The sequence below is a fragment of the Nymphaea colorata genome, chromosome 3 (genome assembly GCF_008831285.2).
Source record: "Nymphaea colorata isolate Beijing-Zhang1983 chromosome 3, ASM883128v2, whole genome shotgun sequence".
Classification (NCBI taxonomy): Eukaryota; Viridiplantae; Streptophyta; class Magnoliopsida; order Nymphaeales; family Nymphaeaceae; genus Nymphaea; species Nymphaea colorata.
This window is the reverse complement of record NC_045140.1, coordinates 19,149,016-19,166,502: the sequence shown is the minus strand read 5'-3', so window position 1 is coordinate 19,166,502 and position 17,487 is coordinate 19,149,016. Positions and strand designations below refer to the sequence as shown.

Here is a 17,487-nt window from a genome sequence, read left to right as displayed (position 1 = left end):
AAACTGAAGAATGGGAGGTCGTCTGTCTTGGTGAGCTCCTTGACCGCACTCTCTCAGAAATACTGAACTGCATGTAATCAGAAAGTAAAATATGTCTAAACCGTATTTTGAAAGTATACGTAGTGCCTTCAATTCGAACAGAGATACTCAAAATTTTCTCCCAAACTGAATCAAACAAGCGAGCGTAATGAGTCGAGCCAACTCGAGTTCAACTTAAACTCGCTTCAAAAAACTTAAATCGAGTTCAACTCGTTCATAGATTATAGTTAAAGCTTACACTTAAATTCAAAACGATGAACAAATTAAGCTCTAGTTACAAGAACTCCACTTGGTTTAAACTCGGCTCGCTACTTTAAACCAGTTGAATCCAAAAAGAACCAGTTCACCAAATTTCCGAAACCAATTCGCCAGTTTAGGGTAAAACGAAAATTTCTTTACTGTTCACAACAATCGTCGCTCCCTTCCTTTCGACTTGTCTCTCTCTCTCTCTCTTCCGTGGACCAGACCACGGTCACAGACATGCGAGACCACCGCACCAGCACTGCAGCACCACGCACCGAGCAGCCACCGGCATCATCCCCGAAGTACCAAGAAGAAATGGGCATTCTCATTCGACGTTTTCCATCAAACACTTTTTTATTTATGTAGACGCTTAACTTATTCTGTTACATATTAATTCAAAGAAAGAACGAAAAATACATTCAACCAAGCACGGGAATCCTTACTTATTAAATAAAAACAGTCAAACTCTGTAAATCTCTTGCACTTGACGCTTCAATCCATGAGTGTATGCCAGATGGAGACGACGATGCTGCAGCGCTACTTCGACCAACTTGGGGGACGAGGACTGAAATGGGCAGAAACAACCGCTGCATCTAAAATTTGCAGGAGGGAATCAGATTTCACACACCTAGGAGGTTTGTACTGAGCCACGGAAGCACCATTAGATACAGCAAAATCCATGAGTCTGTCGAAAGTGCCATTCTTCACTACCTTGATTTCTAGCGGCCCGATGGATCTGTCATAAACACGCACTTCTTTATAAGTAGCATCAAATGATTCCTCAATTGCCAAACAACACTGCCCAATCAAATAATCTGCTGAAAAACCTTCCGTCTGATCTGTTGTTCGTGAGAGTTCCCAGTAAATGACATAGTGGCCGGGAGTAGTGCTGGTGTCGGCGTAACTAGTAAACTCCGCCACCCTCGTGTTGTGTGGAATAAGGTGAGCGGCCTCCGCCGCCGCTACTGCGTTCTGCAGATCTGCCTCACTGGTTTTTTCTATGTCAATGCTTAACACAACATTTCCACGGCAAACGAACTTGAATTGGGGCGCTTTGTTATAGAAACTCACGACTCTCAGGATGTCTCCCACTCTATAACGGTAAAGACCTGGTCATGTGAGATCAATGGAGTTAGGTGTGTTTGTTTGCATATTTACATATTAATGGCGTTCACGGTGCAGCCGAAGATTTCCAATTAGCTCCGCTATTGAGCACTTAAATAAATGATGAAAGATTAACCATGAATGGAACAAATAAGCGACAAGAAAGGTAGATTCTTACCTGAGTAAGTGGTCACCACTATCTCGTACTCCTTCCCCATTTGAACATCGGCCAAATTCACGAGTTCTGCCGGCTGCAGGCAATTTTCCGGTGATTCGACCGGCAAAAACTCAAAATAGGCCAAATTCGGGATGATGGTGTAGGTGACATCCTCCAGCTTACAGAAAGGGTTCAAGTTGATCCCGAAGAAACACTCGGACGACGCATACGCAAGGCTAACCAGAGGCAGGCCGTCGCTGTAAAACTCCAAGACAGGGACGTAGAGACTCATACTCCCCGTCGCCACGGCTTCCAAGTACTGGGCGTTGGGCCAGATCCTTCTTATGATGCCCTTCCATTGCCCACATCCACACTCTTTTCTTATATGCGTTGCGTTCTCGGGGTCAGGTGTCAATCTTGTCTCCAGCGCCGCCCGGATATCTTTGTCCGTGATTCGAGGATCAACCGTTCCCTTCTCAATGTCCATTGCCAGGTCCAAGTAGTGGCGCTCGAGGAAGCGGATGGCCTGGAGCAGGCCCAGCGCGAAGGTGGCGCTCAGCTGGACGACAGACAGCCGATCGGCCAGGCCAGCGAGCAGCTGCGAGTATGTGCTCTGGAACGTGTCTGTGCAATGTATAGAGGCGACGGGGCTGGTGTGGGTGGTGCTGTAATGATGGTGCTTGGAAAGGAAGTGACCGCTCTTGTACCAGCTTGTAAGAAGATAGCGAACTGCAATGCCTGCACCCGTCTCGCACTCTTTTCTAACGTGGATGAATTTGAGGGTCTTGCCTTGCTTCAAACCAGAGCCATGCCTAGAGAGATTAAGTGTTTAGTTTAGGAAGTACACTTAATTCCTGATCATTCTTTTTAACAAGGCACGCCGAAATGAGATTTGGATTGGAAAACTGGATTTTTAATTTGGATTCCTAGACAATTTTCTTTATTTGTATTTGAATCCAAATTTAATATGGATATCTAGAAAAGTGAACAAGGTTGAGAATATATTCAATTCAAATTTGATCTAATGACATCCATATATGTATATACATTCCAGAGAAAGGGAGGACTTCAAATTTGTTTGATGGTGAAAAATTTAAAAAAAAAATCATTAAAAATCAGTTGTATCAGTGCATTAGCATGCAATGGTTGACGATGCCTTTAGCATTGGTTTGTGTACTTCCAGTTCTTTTACCCATAATTTGTGTTGCTTTCAACCATAATTTTTTAGCTTTTAACTGTGAACAACATGACATCAAATAAATTTCAGTTCTTTAGGTACGTAAGGATGTTTATTGTTTAGAGAAAATCCATGCAGATGGCCGAAAGTACGTAAATTTTGCAAAAATGAGGACATAGGAGAATCTCACAAGTATAGATGAAAGTAAATGATAAAAAATTAGCTTAGTTGATCTGGTAGAAAATTAGATTAGCTCTGTATGATGCACCCAGCGTCTTAAAAACTGGTTTGGGAGTTGAATTTGTCAAGCTGCGGATTCAACGCAATCTATTATGGATTAGTAAAAGAAAAATGTCAAAGATTGCTTTTAAAACTATTTTAAAACTATATATATATATATATATATATCCGGCTCGGCCCATATTGACTTATGCCACGCAACACAACACAGGCTGCTAAACTAATAATTTAAAATACCATATCAAATTTTTAAGGACGATACAGGCAGCTAAGAAATGACGTGTTCCCGATATCTATCGCTTTTCATGTTTCCGATTCGAATCGGAAACAGATTTTTAGAACCATGGTCAGGCCACACTGATCTGAAAGTCGGTTAAGACAGTCATACGTGGAGATGAGGATGGGGAAAAATAAGATACCAGTTCATCAGGCTATCCATAACCCTCCAAAACATCTCCACTCTGTCGAGATCCCCTTCTACCAGTGGGAGCAACTTCTTCTCACCACCTGACGTGCCGGAGCTGCAAGAAAATTAAGAAGCGGCGATCAGTTGAGCCGCATCTTACGTGACTATTTATCTTCTCCGCTCTGTTCTTAACTGGTTGAAGGGCAGAGAGATAGAGAGACCGACCTGCAAAGCAAGTGGGAAAGAGGAAGTGCGGACAAGATGGGAGAGCGATCACCGCCGGCTATGCGCTGGATGTCCGGCCGTATGTCTTCATAGCTAACGACGGGCAGCCTCGTCTTGAATGACTCCCGGTCGGTGTTTCCGGCGAGACCATGCCTCTGCAGGTATTCGGTGTGCGCATTCAGGGAGAGGATGTCGGCCAGCACCTTCTCCTGCTCTCCGTCGATGTTGTTGGTCATCTCTTCCATCAACTCCCACATCTCCATCTCCCGATCTGTTTTTCCGTCTTCATCTCTGCTTCCTCCGTTTTCCCCCGGCCCTCTTCTTTATAGCCAATGGTTTATTATACAGACAGTGAATACAACTATAGATTTCTTGAGGTTCATCATATCATCATAATAAAATTTGTCCAGTAGACTTCAACTACGTACAGACATATCTACGTGTCTTTGATCATGACCTGTGTTTCCCTTCTCTTCTAGTTTCTAGGGTTTGAACGATAGGTTTAGCTCCTATTTAAACCTAGTCAATTTTCTTGAGGATGTTAATGGTTCAAAACAGGGGCGGAGGGAGGGGAGGGCCCGCCCGGGCCATGGCCCCGATGAGTAAGAGAAATTTTTTTTTTTAAATTGAAAAAATAATTTTTTTTTTAGTTTGGCCCGACCCGCGGCTCTTGGTTGCTTTTCGTGGCCCGACCGTGGCTCGACCGGCAAATCGTGCCCGACCGTAAAAAAAAATCCTCGCTCTGCCCCTGGTGGAAGGATCGTTTATACGCACCCATGTTTGGGAATTAGCGTTCATACACAGGCAGGATTGGGAAGGACCATGAGATAAATAAGCGTTTGAGGGTAGAGACAACAAGTGTCACTCGAAGCCAAACCCTACACATATCTTGCCACTATTTAGCTAAATATGGCACAGTTTCCTTATTTCTTGTGAACGGAAGGGTGTGGTGGTTTGTTTTACTTGGCTTTGTAAAAGTGCTGCTTGTAGAACCTTCTCTAATGTTTGCTCCTGGTGTGTTTGAGTCTGATTGAAGCCTCTTTGCTTCTCTTCTTCATATAACAAAATTTCATTTTGTTTTAGTGTGTGGTTCCTTGCCTCCCTGAAGAAGACTTTATGACATTTTTTTTTGGAGTACACATGGTTTCTCCTATGTTTGATTCTGTTGTGCTGTTCACCGCTAATCTTGGAAATTAAAAAAAAAAAAAAAAGACTTGTTGTGAAGTAAAATTTCTGCTTCATATTGTCTGGTGTTCATGAAAGCATGAATCCAAATGCTGGCATTATGATTAATATACCATATAATGCTGAAAGTGTTCATGAAGGCACTAATGCAAATGGTGGCAGTAATCTATACAAGAAACTAGCTGAGTGGCTTGCAGAGTATTGAGAATCATCACTAGTACAAACAGTGTTTCATCATGCTTCTTGTTTGGTTTACTTAAAATCAAAGAATATGGCAAATGTGTACTCTATTCTCTTTTTCACTCTGTGGCAGTTCTTTTGGTGTCGCATACTATTTAGCTAATCTTGTGTCTGTCATGCCTAATATTCTTAGAATTAATTGTTATTTTTTGATCATGTTATTAAATCAGTGCCGCCATGGACATACCATGGCAGCAAATTCAAGAGTGCTTCTTGGGCTGCACTTAATCTTTATTTTGCAGGACACTTGTGTTATTACACTTTATTTAATTATTTACTAATGTTTGCGAAAATTTCAGAAACTGTTTTTTTGTAAACTGTGACGTCAAAAAAGTTTCAGTAACTTGGTGTTGTTTAGTGTTCTGTTATCTAGTAAAAATTGTAAATAGAATTGTCTAGAAGAAGTATACATTTGTGCGTTTATCAAATCTAATGAAAATAAACATCTGAGACACCAAAAAGTGAATGTCTCACTTGATTCTAGCTCTTTTCCACTTTCATTGCCTGCCATTTGCTGTTACTAGTAGAGAAAAACATTATAGAAAATTTATTATTAATTGAGTGCATTGGGATCTGATTACTAGATTACTGTTGTTTTATTGTAAGTGATGTCTTGCATCTGCTGATGGGCTGTCTCTTCCAACTGATCTAACAGGAGTATCTTGGTGACATGCCTGATGGATTTGATGTCTATCTCACAAAACGATTTCCCAAACTTCTAATAGCAGTCTACGAAGTCATATACGAGTACGGCAGGGAGGAAACCTACTTTGTAAAGTATTTTGAAAGCAAGAACATATGAGAAAGACGAAGAAAATGTACACCTGTAATTGGGTACTTATGCATTAAGTAACAGAGATGTAGGCATTCTTTTCCAGCTGAAGTCATGATATCTATTAGTGGACCAGCCTACACATTAAGCAACACAGATGTTGGCATTGTTTTCCAGCTGTAATCAAGATGTCTATACGTGTGGCCACAATTGGCAACCTCAACCACAGGGATGTATCTTGATTGACTAGCACAGAGGCCTTGTAGCATGGGGAATCTTATTGTTCCTCCAATGCCACAGTATGTAATGGTTCATGCCAGCGGCGGAGGGAGGGGGGGCCGCCAGAGGCATGGCTCGGGTGAGCATGAAAAAAAAAATTATATTGAAAAATAAATTTTTTTTAGTTTGACCCGACCCATCACTTTTGGTTGCTCCTCTTGGCCCGACCTGAGCCCGACCAGCAAATCGTTTTGGCCTGACCGTAAAAAAAATCATGGCTCTGCCCCTGGTTCAAAACAATTAGCGTCTATGGCAAAACAGGAACAACTTCTTTATAAGGGTTTTCTATGCATCTCAAATTACCCACTAAAACCAAGAAATAGTCTCAATGTAAAATACCCAAACAAGAACGACCACTAAACTCTTTGTTTGGCAATTTGGAGAAAGGATAATTTTCACAAAGAATTTGGTAAGGGATCAAAGTAAATTAAAAAATGAGGATGATAAAATTGGCAACAGATTGGCTACGATACAACAATTCTTTCAACATCAAAGTTGTTAAACTGCCGAGCTGGCTCGAGAATCAGCCCAGTTTGTCAAGAAATATGGCCACGAGTCAAGGTTGAACCAACTCGGCCGGACTTGCCCCTAACTCGGGCCGACTCAACCTGAGTTGTTTCTGCTTGGCCCTAACTCACTCGATTCAACTACAGTGATTTACATTATGGTAATTTGAAAAAGTCAACTCACCGACCTAGAGACCCAGTCTTTTGTCGATCTGAATTCAAGTCTTAGGTTTGCCAACTATCTTCAACACTCCCCATGACATTCCCATCTAAGCTTAGAGTATTTCTTAATTGTTACCCAATTACCGCCGTGGTAAAGATATCAATCAATGATGCATAATTTCTCCATTTTAGACATCTTGGTAAAAATATCACTTTTGGTATAAATGGTGCATATTTTGGACCTCTTCACTATGAAATGATATCGATTTCAATATGCTTGCTTTGGTCGTGAGATACAGAGTTAGTAGAAATATGTGTTGCAGCATCATTGCCGCACGATGGCTTTGTTGGTTCAATCAAATGAATTCTCATTTGTTTGTTCGTATGTGAGGAAATGACATTTACGTATGCAAGCATCTTAGTTTCCTATATGTATAGGATGGAACTTGTACAACCACCCTTTCCAAAATATGCATCCACTTGTAAGGGGTCACACTCATAAGAACTCACTTCAATTGCAGGAACATGAAATTAAATGTAATAAAAAGTCCAACGGATCTCAAGCAACCTGTACATTTATATTTGTAGAAAAGTCAATGGTTTTTTTAATATTTGGTGATTGAAATACGTTACGTGTTGATCATTTATAATGTAAACGTCACGTCGGCTGATGGTACTCGAATCGAATATACCTTTAATAGAATATACCCTTAATCACATCCATTTTCAAATATTCACATATTCATATCACGTACCAAAAAAAAAATCCTATTTTTATAACAACTCGTCTGTTTTTCCGGAAATAAATCTGATATCAAATCGGATATATTGACATCCATAATAAACATTGAACATCTCTTTTTATATATATATATATATATTGTATCTAATTGTGTAAAAGCGGGTGCGGGTCTATGAATAGGAGATGTTGTGCGAGTATCGACAGGACCTAAATTATCAACAGGTTCTCCAAAAACATTGAAAATTCATCCTAGAGTGGCTCCACCGACTCGAACACTTAGAGGAGCTCCCGTGTCAATCACTTCCATTCCTCTCGTCAGCCCATCCTCATATCTACAGCTCTAACTCAATTATTTCCTCTGTGTCAATCACTTCCATTCCTCTCGTCAGCCCATCTGTAGCACTCATAGCTACAGCTCTAACTCGATTATTTCCTAATAATTGTTGTACCTCACAAGTCACATTAATTTCCTGACCTGCGGTTTCTCGACTCTTAACTACCAAAGAGTTGTACATATTAGGCATCTTCCCCGGGGAAAAAGCTACATCCAGTACTGGACCAATGATTTGAGTGATAAGTCCCTGATTTTTTTTCACAAGTGTTGAAACTCCGAGACCAGAAGTAGTAGGATTTGTTCTCATAAAAAACTGAACTATGTCTAAAGTTTTTGCCAATATTACCAGACCGAAAATGTAATATATATATATATATATAATCAGCTCAACTATAGATTTCTTGAGGTACCTCATACCATATCATAATTAATCCAAGAGACTTAAACTACGTGACATGTCTACCACATGTTTTTGGCCATGACTTGTGTTTCCCTTCTCTTGTACTTTCTTGGGTTTGAACGATAGCTTTAGCTCCTGGCCTATTTTCTTGAGGATGTTGATGGTTCAAAGCAATTGGCCGTCTATGGCAAAAAAGGAACAACTTCCTAACGGTTTTCTATGCTTCTCAAAATACCCACTAAAACCATGAAATTGGTGTCAATGTAAAATACCCAAGCAAGAATAACCACCAAACTCTTTGTTTGGCGATTTTGAGAAAGGATAACTTTCACAATGAATTAGGTAAGGGATCAAAGCAAATTAAAAAGTGATCATGATGAAAATGGCAACAGATTAGCTACGATACAACTATTCCTTCAACACCAAAGTTGTTAAACTGTCAAGCTGACTCGGGAATCAGCCCAGTTGTTAAACTTCAACACCAAAAATTGTTACATTTGAATCTAAATCTAAAATCTAATTTCACAATCCAAATCTGATATCAATCCTATTTTTATAACGACGGGCAGCTTCGTCTTGAATGACTTCCGCTCTGTTTTTCCGGCAAGACCATGCCTCTGCAGGTGCTCGGAGTGGGCATTCAAGAAGAGGATGTCGGCGAGCACCTTCGCCTGCTCTCCATCGACGTTGTTGGACATCTCTTCCATCCACTCACAACATCTCCAGCTTCCGCTCGGACTCGCTACGACTTCGCTTTTAACTTGCTGCTTCCTCCTCTTTGCTCCACCTCTGAGCCTCTCTACGTTCATTACTTTTTTGTTAGTTCACAATACATTCATTTTTAACAATCTGAACACGATGACTTCGTCGCTGACTTCCTGAAACCATTCCTACTAGTTAATGGTTTTTTTCACATTCGGTATGCTAAAAACTGTCATAAATAATATATTTTATAATTAAAAATTAGTCAATCAACTGCTGAGTGTTATCAAATACAAAAGTACATTTGGCAATACACATTTATCGTTTTTATTTTTCTTTACATGTAATATATATATATATATATATATATATATATATAATGGTCCTCTGAAGTATAAAATACCCACCATGCCATGCCGTAAAGAGGTACTATAGGGTCCTGACTCCTGCGTCAACAATCAGCCGCCGTTAACTTTGTGTGTGGTAGGAGATAGTGACTTCTTCCTACCATAAGTCCCGTCGCCGACCCTGCAGGTAAACTTGGCTTTGACTTAACCCAATAATGAGTCGAGTTCAGGTCGACCTGGTATTCAAAAACTGGGTGCTGATTCGATCCAACTCAGAAAACTTAGTTTGAATTTGACCCGATTAAATTTAAAAAAATATTTTTATACAAAATAATACATAAATATATAATTATAATCAAATATTATAAACATATATAACTTAATAAAGAATAAAAAACCAATTATCAGACCCTAATGGAGTCCACCCGAGCCAGCCCGATAAATTTATCGGGCTGATTCGAATCCTTGTTTTTCGAGCGCAAATCAAGTCGGGATACCATGTACCAGGCGACATAGATTTATCTTCATGCAGTTTCAAAACAGCGAGCGGAACCTCAAAGTTTCAACGGTGGTATCAAAGACAGGTTATCGAACCTGAAACAAAAAACATAACCAGCGAACAGTGAGTCAATCTGAGCTTGTGAAGATATTACAGACTTTTCGTCAATAGATGAGGCCGAATACTTAGCAGATGTGTATATGTCTGCGTGCAAAACATTCAAAACTATTGACTGTGTTATTGTTTGTAAGTGGACTATAATTTTGCATCGTCTAATGGATGGTATGCAATCAAGAGACTATATAACCAAGCATGCAATATAAATAAATATTTATCTTACATTTCCGGCTGTTGGCGGTAGGGCTCTCTTAGTATTACAACGGAACCCACTTCTTTTTTGTCGAAGGGTTTGATTGAACTTAAAGAAACCTTTGGCGAAGGCTCTGAATATCCAGAACTTAGTATTACAACGTAATCCTCCCATTTGTTACGTAGATGAATCCTCCGATTTGTTATGTAGATGTTCTGAATTGCAAATTGCAATCCATAGAAGCACTTACAATCTCAGTTCGTCATGTAATAATTATTTATTTTGTGGACTCAAAAGCTTGATGAAAAATCTGTTCTTGTTGGCACAATGGTAGGGGCAAGGACTGGTAGGTGATAAGTTTACGTTTTGAATTCTCTTCGCACAACCTGGACTAACTTACGTGGGCGTAGGTTCAGGGTACCCAACGGCTTGCCGGTACTCGCTTATGGTTATATTTAATATATTTTAATATATTATTTATTATGAATACATTATATATATTTTAAACATAACATTTTATTTATTTTTTTATTTAAAATCATGGACTAAGCCATAATAATCATCGTTCCCTTTTGACTTGTCTCTCTCTCTTCCATGGGCCAGACCGCCGCACCGGCCCATCGGCGTCGCCTCATCCGCGAAACGCAAAGAAGAAATGGGCACTCTCGTTCCACGTTTTCCATCAAATACTCTTTTATTTATGTAGACGCTTACCTTATTCTGTTACATATTAATTCAAAAAAAGAACAAAAAATACATTCAACCCTGCACCAAAAAGAGGAATCCTCATTTATTTAATACAAACAGTGAAATATGTGTAAATCTCTTGCACTTGAGACTTCAATCCATGAGTGTCTGCCAGATGGAGACGACGATGCTGCAGCGCTACTTAGACCAACTTGGCGGACCAGGACTGAAATGGGCAGAAACAACCGCTGCATCTAAAATTTGCAGGATCGAAGCAGATTTAACACACCTAGGAGGTTTGTACTGAGACACGGAAGCACCACTAGATACAGCAAAGTCCATGAGTCTGTCGAAAGTGCCATTCTTCACTACCTTGATTTCTAGCGGCCCAATGGATCTGTCGTAAACACGCATTTCTTTATAAGATAAATCCAATGATTCCTCAATTACCACACAACACTGCTCCATCACATAATCAGCTGGAAGGCCCTCCGTCTGATCTGTTGTTGGTGAGAGTTCCCAGTAAATGACGTAGTGGCCTGGAACGGTGGTCGCATCGGCGTAACTAGTAAATTCCGCCACCCTCGTGTTGTGTGGAATAAGGTGAGCGGCCTCCGCCGCCGCCACTGCTTTCTGCAGATCTGCCTCACTGGTTTTTTCTATATCGAGGCTCAACACAGCATCGCCACGGCAAACAAACTTGAATTGGGGCGCCTTGTTATAGAAACCCACGACTCTAAGGATGTCTCCCACTCTGTAACGGTAAAGACCTGGTAATGTGAGAACAACAGAGTCAGCTGTGTTTGTTTGCTTATTTACATATTAATGCCGTTCACGGTGCGGCCCAAGATTTCGAATTAACTCCGGTATTGAGCACCTCTATATATGATGAAAGATTAACCATGAATAGAACAGGCAATCACAGCAACATACATTTGAATGCGAAAACAAGGGTAGATTCGTACCTGAGTAAGTGGTCACCACTATCTCGTACTCCTTCCCCATCTGAACATCAGCCAAATTCACGAGCTCCGACGGCTGCAGGCAACTTTCCGGTGTTTCGACTGGCAGAAACTCAAAATAGGCCAAATAAGGGAGGATGGTGTAGGCGACGTCCTCTGGCTTACAGAAAGGGTTCAAGTTGAGCCCGAAGAAGCACTCGGACGATGCATAGAGAAGGCTAACCAGTGGCAGACCATCGCTATAAAAATCCAAGACAGGGACGTAGGGACTCATACTCCCCGTCGCCGTGGCTGCCAAGTACTCGGCATTGGGCCAGATCCTTCTTATGATGCCCTTCCATTGCCCACGTCCACACTCCTTTCTTATAAGTGCTGCGTTCTCGGGGTCAGGTGTCAATCTCGTCTCCAGCGCTGCCCGAACATCTTCGTCTGTGATTCGTGGATCAACCGTCCCCTTCTCAATGTCCCTCGCCAGGTCCTGGTAGTGGCGCTCAAGGAAATGGATGGCCTGGACCAGAACCAGCGTGAAGGTGGAGCACAGCTGGACGACGGACAGCCGGTCGGCCAGGCCGGCGAGCAGCTCCGAGTATATGCTCTGGAACATGTCTGTGCAATGTATAGAGGCGATCGGGCTGGTGTTGGTGGTGCTGTAACGATGGTGCTTGGAAAGGAAGTGACTGCTCTTGTACCAGCTTGTAACAACTGAGCGAACTGGAATGCCTGCACCCGTCTCCCTCTCTTTTCTAACGTGGACAAAGTTGAGGTTCTTGCCATGCTTCAAACCAGAGCCATGCCTAGAGAGAATGACAATTTTTTGTTCAACAAGGCACACCGAAATGACATTTGATTTGTATTCCAATTTGGATATAGATAAATATAATAAATGTAAATTTGATTCGTTATATATGACTTCAATTTGATGGTGAAAAACTAAAAAAGGAATCATTTAAAATCAGTTGTTGCAGGTGCATTAGCATGCATGGCGATGCCTTTAGTATTGGTATGTGTACTTTCACGTCTTAAGAAGATACCTGTTCATCAGGCTACCCATAAACCTATCTACCATCTCCACTCTGTCGTGATCTCCTTCTACCAGTGGCAGCATCTTCTTCTCACCACCTGACGTGCCGGAGCTGCAATAAAATTAAAAAGCCACAATCAATCGACTCCCATCCGACGTTATTATTTTTCTTCCCGTTCTGTTCTTTAACTTGTTGGAGAGAGAGAGAGAGAGAGAGAGAGAGAGAGAGAAACCTGCAAAGGAAGTGGTAAAGGGGAAGGGCGGACAAGATGGGAGAGCGATCACCGTTTGCTATACGATGGATGTCCGGCCGGATGTCTTCATAGGTAACGACGGGCAGCTTCGTCTTGAATGACTCCCGGTCGGTTTTCCCGGCAAGACCATGCCTCTGTAGGTACTCGGTGTGGGCATTCAGGGAGAGGATATCGGCCAGCAACTTCTCCTGCTCTCCGTCGATGTTGTTGGTCATCTCTTCCATCAACACCAACATCTCCATTTCTCTGTCGGTTTTTCCGTCTTCAAGTTGTACGTCTGCTTCCTCCGTTCTCCCGCGGCCCTCTCTCTCCTCTATCTCTCTGCCCGTTTTAGAACTTCGTGTATTCTGGCTATTTATGCTTCCTGCGATGCTCAAGATTCTCACAAATAATATTTTGTGATTAAAAACTATAGTCAATCAACTCGTGGTGCAATACAATACATGCGGTCATTTTTAATTTAAATGTCCACGTATGGATGTGGACGAATCATATTTGAATCGAATATGCCCTTAATCACATCTTTTACATATTCAATTCAAATACGAACAAAAATAGTTATATTTGAACTTAAATCTAAAATTTGATTTCACAATCCAAATATGATATGAATCCTATTTTTACACTCATATCTGAATTCCAATTCAAATTTTAAACTGAATTTGCCTGATTTTCAAACTATGATAGCATTAAATATATGATACTTGGTGAAAAATGAATCCAATCTGAATCTATATCCGTGTTTGGTCAGATATTTATGTATATTCAAATCTGAATCTAAATGGATGTAATTTTTGAATTTAAAACTAATCTAATTTTTTAATCAAATATTATTATTTTTTATATATGTTTTTTTCTAAAATGATTTGATCGAATGTCCGATTCAAATAGAATATATTGACATCTATAATCGAATAACAGCAATATATACATACATATATATATATATATAATTCAACTATAGAATTTTTCGACGTACCACATATCATAATTCGTTCAATAGACTTCATTGTTGTGGGAAATTAGAGTATTTCTTAATTGTAATCCAATCACCACCGTGGTAAAGATATCAAACTTTACCATCTGTGGCAAAAAAGGAACAACTTCCTAAGTTTTTTATTTCTAATTAAGAAATAGGAGCTTTAGGTTTTCGTATGCTTCTCAAATTACCCACTAAAACCGTGAAATTAGTGTTCAATGTAAAATACCCAAGCAAGAACAACCACTAAACTCTTTGTTTGGAGATTTTGAGAAAGGATAATGATCACAATGAATTTGGTGAGGAATCAAAGAAAACTAAAAAATGAGAATCATAAAAATGACAAGAGATTATCTACGATACATCAATTATTCCAACACAATAGTTGGCAAACACGCTGAGCTGACTAGAGAATCACCCGAATCAGCTCAGATTGTCAAGAAATCTGGCCACAAGTCAAGGTTGAACCAACTCATCCCTAACTCGTTCCGGCTTACCACTAACTCAGCCAGACTCGGCCTGACTTGGTCCTGCTCGCCCCTAACTCACTCGATTCAGCTGCAGTGACTTACATTATGGTTATTTGAATACTCGACCGAGTCGATGAGTCACCTCACAGACCCAGTCATATACGGATCCAAGTTCAAGTCATCAGTTTGCTAACTATCTTCAACACTCCCCCTGACATTCCCATCTAGCTTAGAGTATTTCTTAATTGCAATCCAATCACCACCGTGGTAAAGATATCAAACAATGACAACCAATGGTGCATAATTTCTCCATTTTAGACATCTTGGTATAAATATCACTTTTAGTATAAATGGTGCACATTTTGGTATAAATAGTCAAACTCACCATTCACTCACTCCAATTGTAGGAATATGAAATTAAATGTAATAAAAAGTCCTAAGACTCTCAAGCAACTTGTACTTTTATACGTATTAGAAAATTGAGCGATTGGAAGAACTTCGTGTATTCTGATTATCAACGTCAACGTCCATAGCCAATGGTTTTTTTTGCAACGAGCGGTTTTTTTCTGCATCCTGCGATGCTCATGATTCTCACAAATAATATTTCGTGATTAAAAACCATAGTCAATCAACTCGTGGTGGAACACATCACTTGTGATCTTTTTTAATGTAAATGTCATACATAGGGATGTCAATGTCATATATATATATATAGTGAATTCAACTATAGATTTCTTGACATACCTCATATCATAATTCGTCCAATAGACTTCATTGTTGTTGGAATTTATAGAACGCATGGCTTGGCTCACCTGATTGATTGTGTAAACTACGTATAGACATGTCTTTAGCTATGACTTGTGCTTCCCTTTTGAACGATAGCTTTACCTCCTATTTGACCAAGCCAATTTTCTTTAGGATGTTCAGGGTTCAAATCAACTAGCCATCTATGGCAAGAAGGGAACAACTTCCTAAGTTTTTTATTTCCAATTATGAAATAGGAGCTTTCGATTTTCGTATGCTTCTCACATTACCCACTAAAACCATGAAATTAGTGTCAATTTAAAATACCCGAGCAAGAACAACCACTAAACTCTTTTTTTGGTGATTTTGAGAAAGGATAATTATCACAATGAATTTGCTAAGGGATCAAAGCAAATTAAAAAAACTGAGGATGATAAAAATGGCAAGAGATTATCTTGAAAATCACCTGAATCAACTCAAATTGTCAAGAAATCTGGCCACAAGTCAAGGCTAAACCCGCTCTTCCCTAACTCAGCTTGACTTGGTCCTGCTCGCCCCTAACTCACTCGATTCAGCTGTATTGATTTACATTGTGGTCATTTGAATATTCTACAGAGTTGACGAGCCACCAACCCACAGACCCAGTCATTTGTCGATCTGAGTTCAAGTCATAGGTTTGCCAACTATCTTCAACACTCCCCCCTGACATTCCCATCTAGTTTAGAGTATTTCTTAATTGTAATCCAATCACCCCCTTGGTAAAGATATCAATCAATGATGCATAATTTTAATTTCCTATATTACTAGGATGGAACAAAAATTACATTTTCCCAACTTCTACAACCACAACTTGCCCTTTCCAAAATATTCATCCACTTGTAGGGGGGAATTGAATGATGAGTTTTGTAACTATGAATAGCCAAATTCACCATTCAATCACTCCAATTGTAGGAATAAGAAATTAAATGTAATAAAAAGTCCTACGATCTCAACCAACTTGTACTCTTATATGTATTAGAAAATTGAGCAATTGGAAGAACTTCGTGTATTCTGGCTATCGACGTCAACGTCCATAGCCAATGGTTTTTTCTGTACTATACGGTTTTTTTCTGCATCCTGCGATGCTCATGATTCTCGCAAATAATATTTCGTGATTAAAAACCGTAGTCAATTCGACTCGTGGTGGAATACATCACTTGTGATCATTTTTAATGTAAAAGTAGTGCATAGAGATTTCAACGGATCTGTTTTCAGATATTCACATATTCATACTCAAATACCAACACAAATAGTTATATTTTAATCTAAATCTAAATTTTGATTTCACAATGCGAATATGATCTGAATCCTATTGTTACACTCATATCCGAATTTGAATTTGTATTTTAAACTGAATTTGCCTGATTTTCAAAATGTCATAGCATTAAATATATGATACTTGTTTAAAAATAAATCTGATCTGAATCTGTATCTGTATTTGGTCAAATATTTATATATATTTGAATCTGAATCCAATTGGATGTCATTATAGATGTTTTAACGTACCTCATTTCATAATTCGTCCAAGAGACTTCATGTTGTGGAAATTTAGAGAATGCATAGCTTGGCTCACCTGATTGACCGTGTAAACTACGTATAGACATGTCTGCCACATGTGTTTGGCCATGACTTGCGCTTCCTTCTCTTGTACTTGCTTGCGGACTTGCGGTTTGAACAATAGCTTAAGGATGTTGAGAGTTCAAATCAATTAGCCGTCTATGGCAAAAAAGGAACAACTACTAAGTTTTTTTTATTTCTAATTAAGAAATAGGAAGTTTAGGTTTTTGTATGCTTCTGAAATTAGTGTCAATTTTAAAATAGCCGAGTAAGAACAACCACTAAACTTTTCGTTTGGAGATTTTGAGAAAGGATAATTATCACAATGAATTTGGTGAGGGATCAAAGAAAACAAAAAAAATGGGGATGATAAAAATGGCAAGAGATTAGCTACGATACATCAATTCTTTCAACACCATAGTTGGCAAATTCGTCGGGCTGACTAGAGAATCACCCAAATCAGCTCAGATTGTCAAGAAATCTGGCCACGAGTCAAGATTGAACTGACTCATACCTTACTCGGACTGGCTGACCCCTAACGTCTGAATCACCATGTTGTGCTCGCCTCTAACTCACTCAATTCAGCTGCAGTGATTTGCATTATGGTCATTTCAGTACTCAACCAAGTCGGCGAGTCAATTCACCGACCCGACCCAATGACCCAGTCATCTGTCGATCGGAATTGAAGTTACCCTCATGAGAACC

General features: G+C 39.8%; 2 protein-coding genes across 2 annotated transcripts; both read right to left on the bottom strand.

Moving 5' to 3' along the window:
* Positions 1 to 617: 617 nt before the first annotated feature.
* Positions 618 to 3,911, bottom strand: LOC116249897 (probable indole-3-acetic acid-amido synthetase GH3.1). The gene is made up of 4 exons (XM_031623207.2): positions 3,592 to 3,911; positions 3,380 to 3,481; positions 1,565 to 2,355; positions 618 to 1,391 (listed from the first exon to the last, which is right to left on the bottom strand). Exons 1-4 carry the CDS (start codon positions 3,852 to 3,854, stop codon positions 820 to 822), a joined length of 1,728 nt encoding a protein of 575 aa, XP_031479067.1. The 5' UTR covers positions 3,855 to 3,911; the 3' UTR covers positions 618 to 819.
* Positions 3,912 to 10,859: 6,948 nt separating this feature from the next.
* LOC116250369 (indole-3-acetic acid-amido synthetase GH3.6-like) lies at positions 10,860 to 12,784 on the bottom strand. The gene is made up of 3 exons (XM_031623996.2): positions 12,750 to 12,784; positions 11,722 to 12,512; positions 10,860 to 11,526 (listed from the first exon to the last, which is right to left on the bottom strand). Exons 1-3 carry the CDS (start codon positions 12,782 to 12,784, stop codon positions 10,955 to 10,957), a joined length of 1,398 nt encoding a protein of 465 aa, XP_031479856.2. The 3' UTR covers positions 10,860 to 10,954.
* Between the last annotated feature and the right edge of the window lie 4,703 nt (positions 12,785 to 17,487).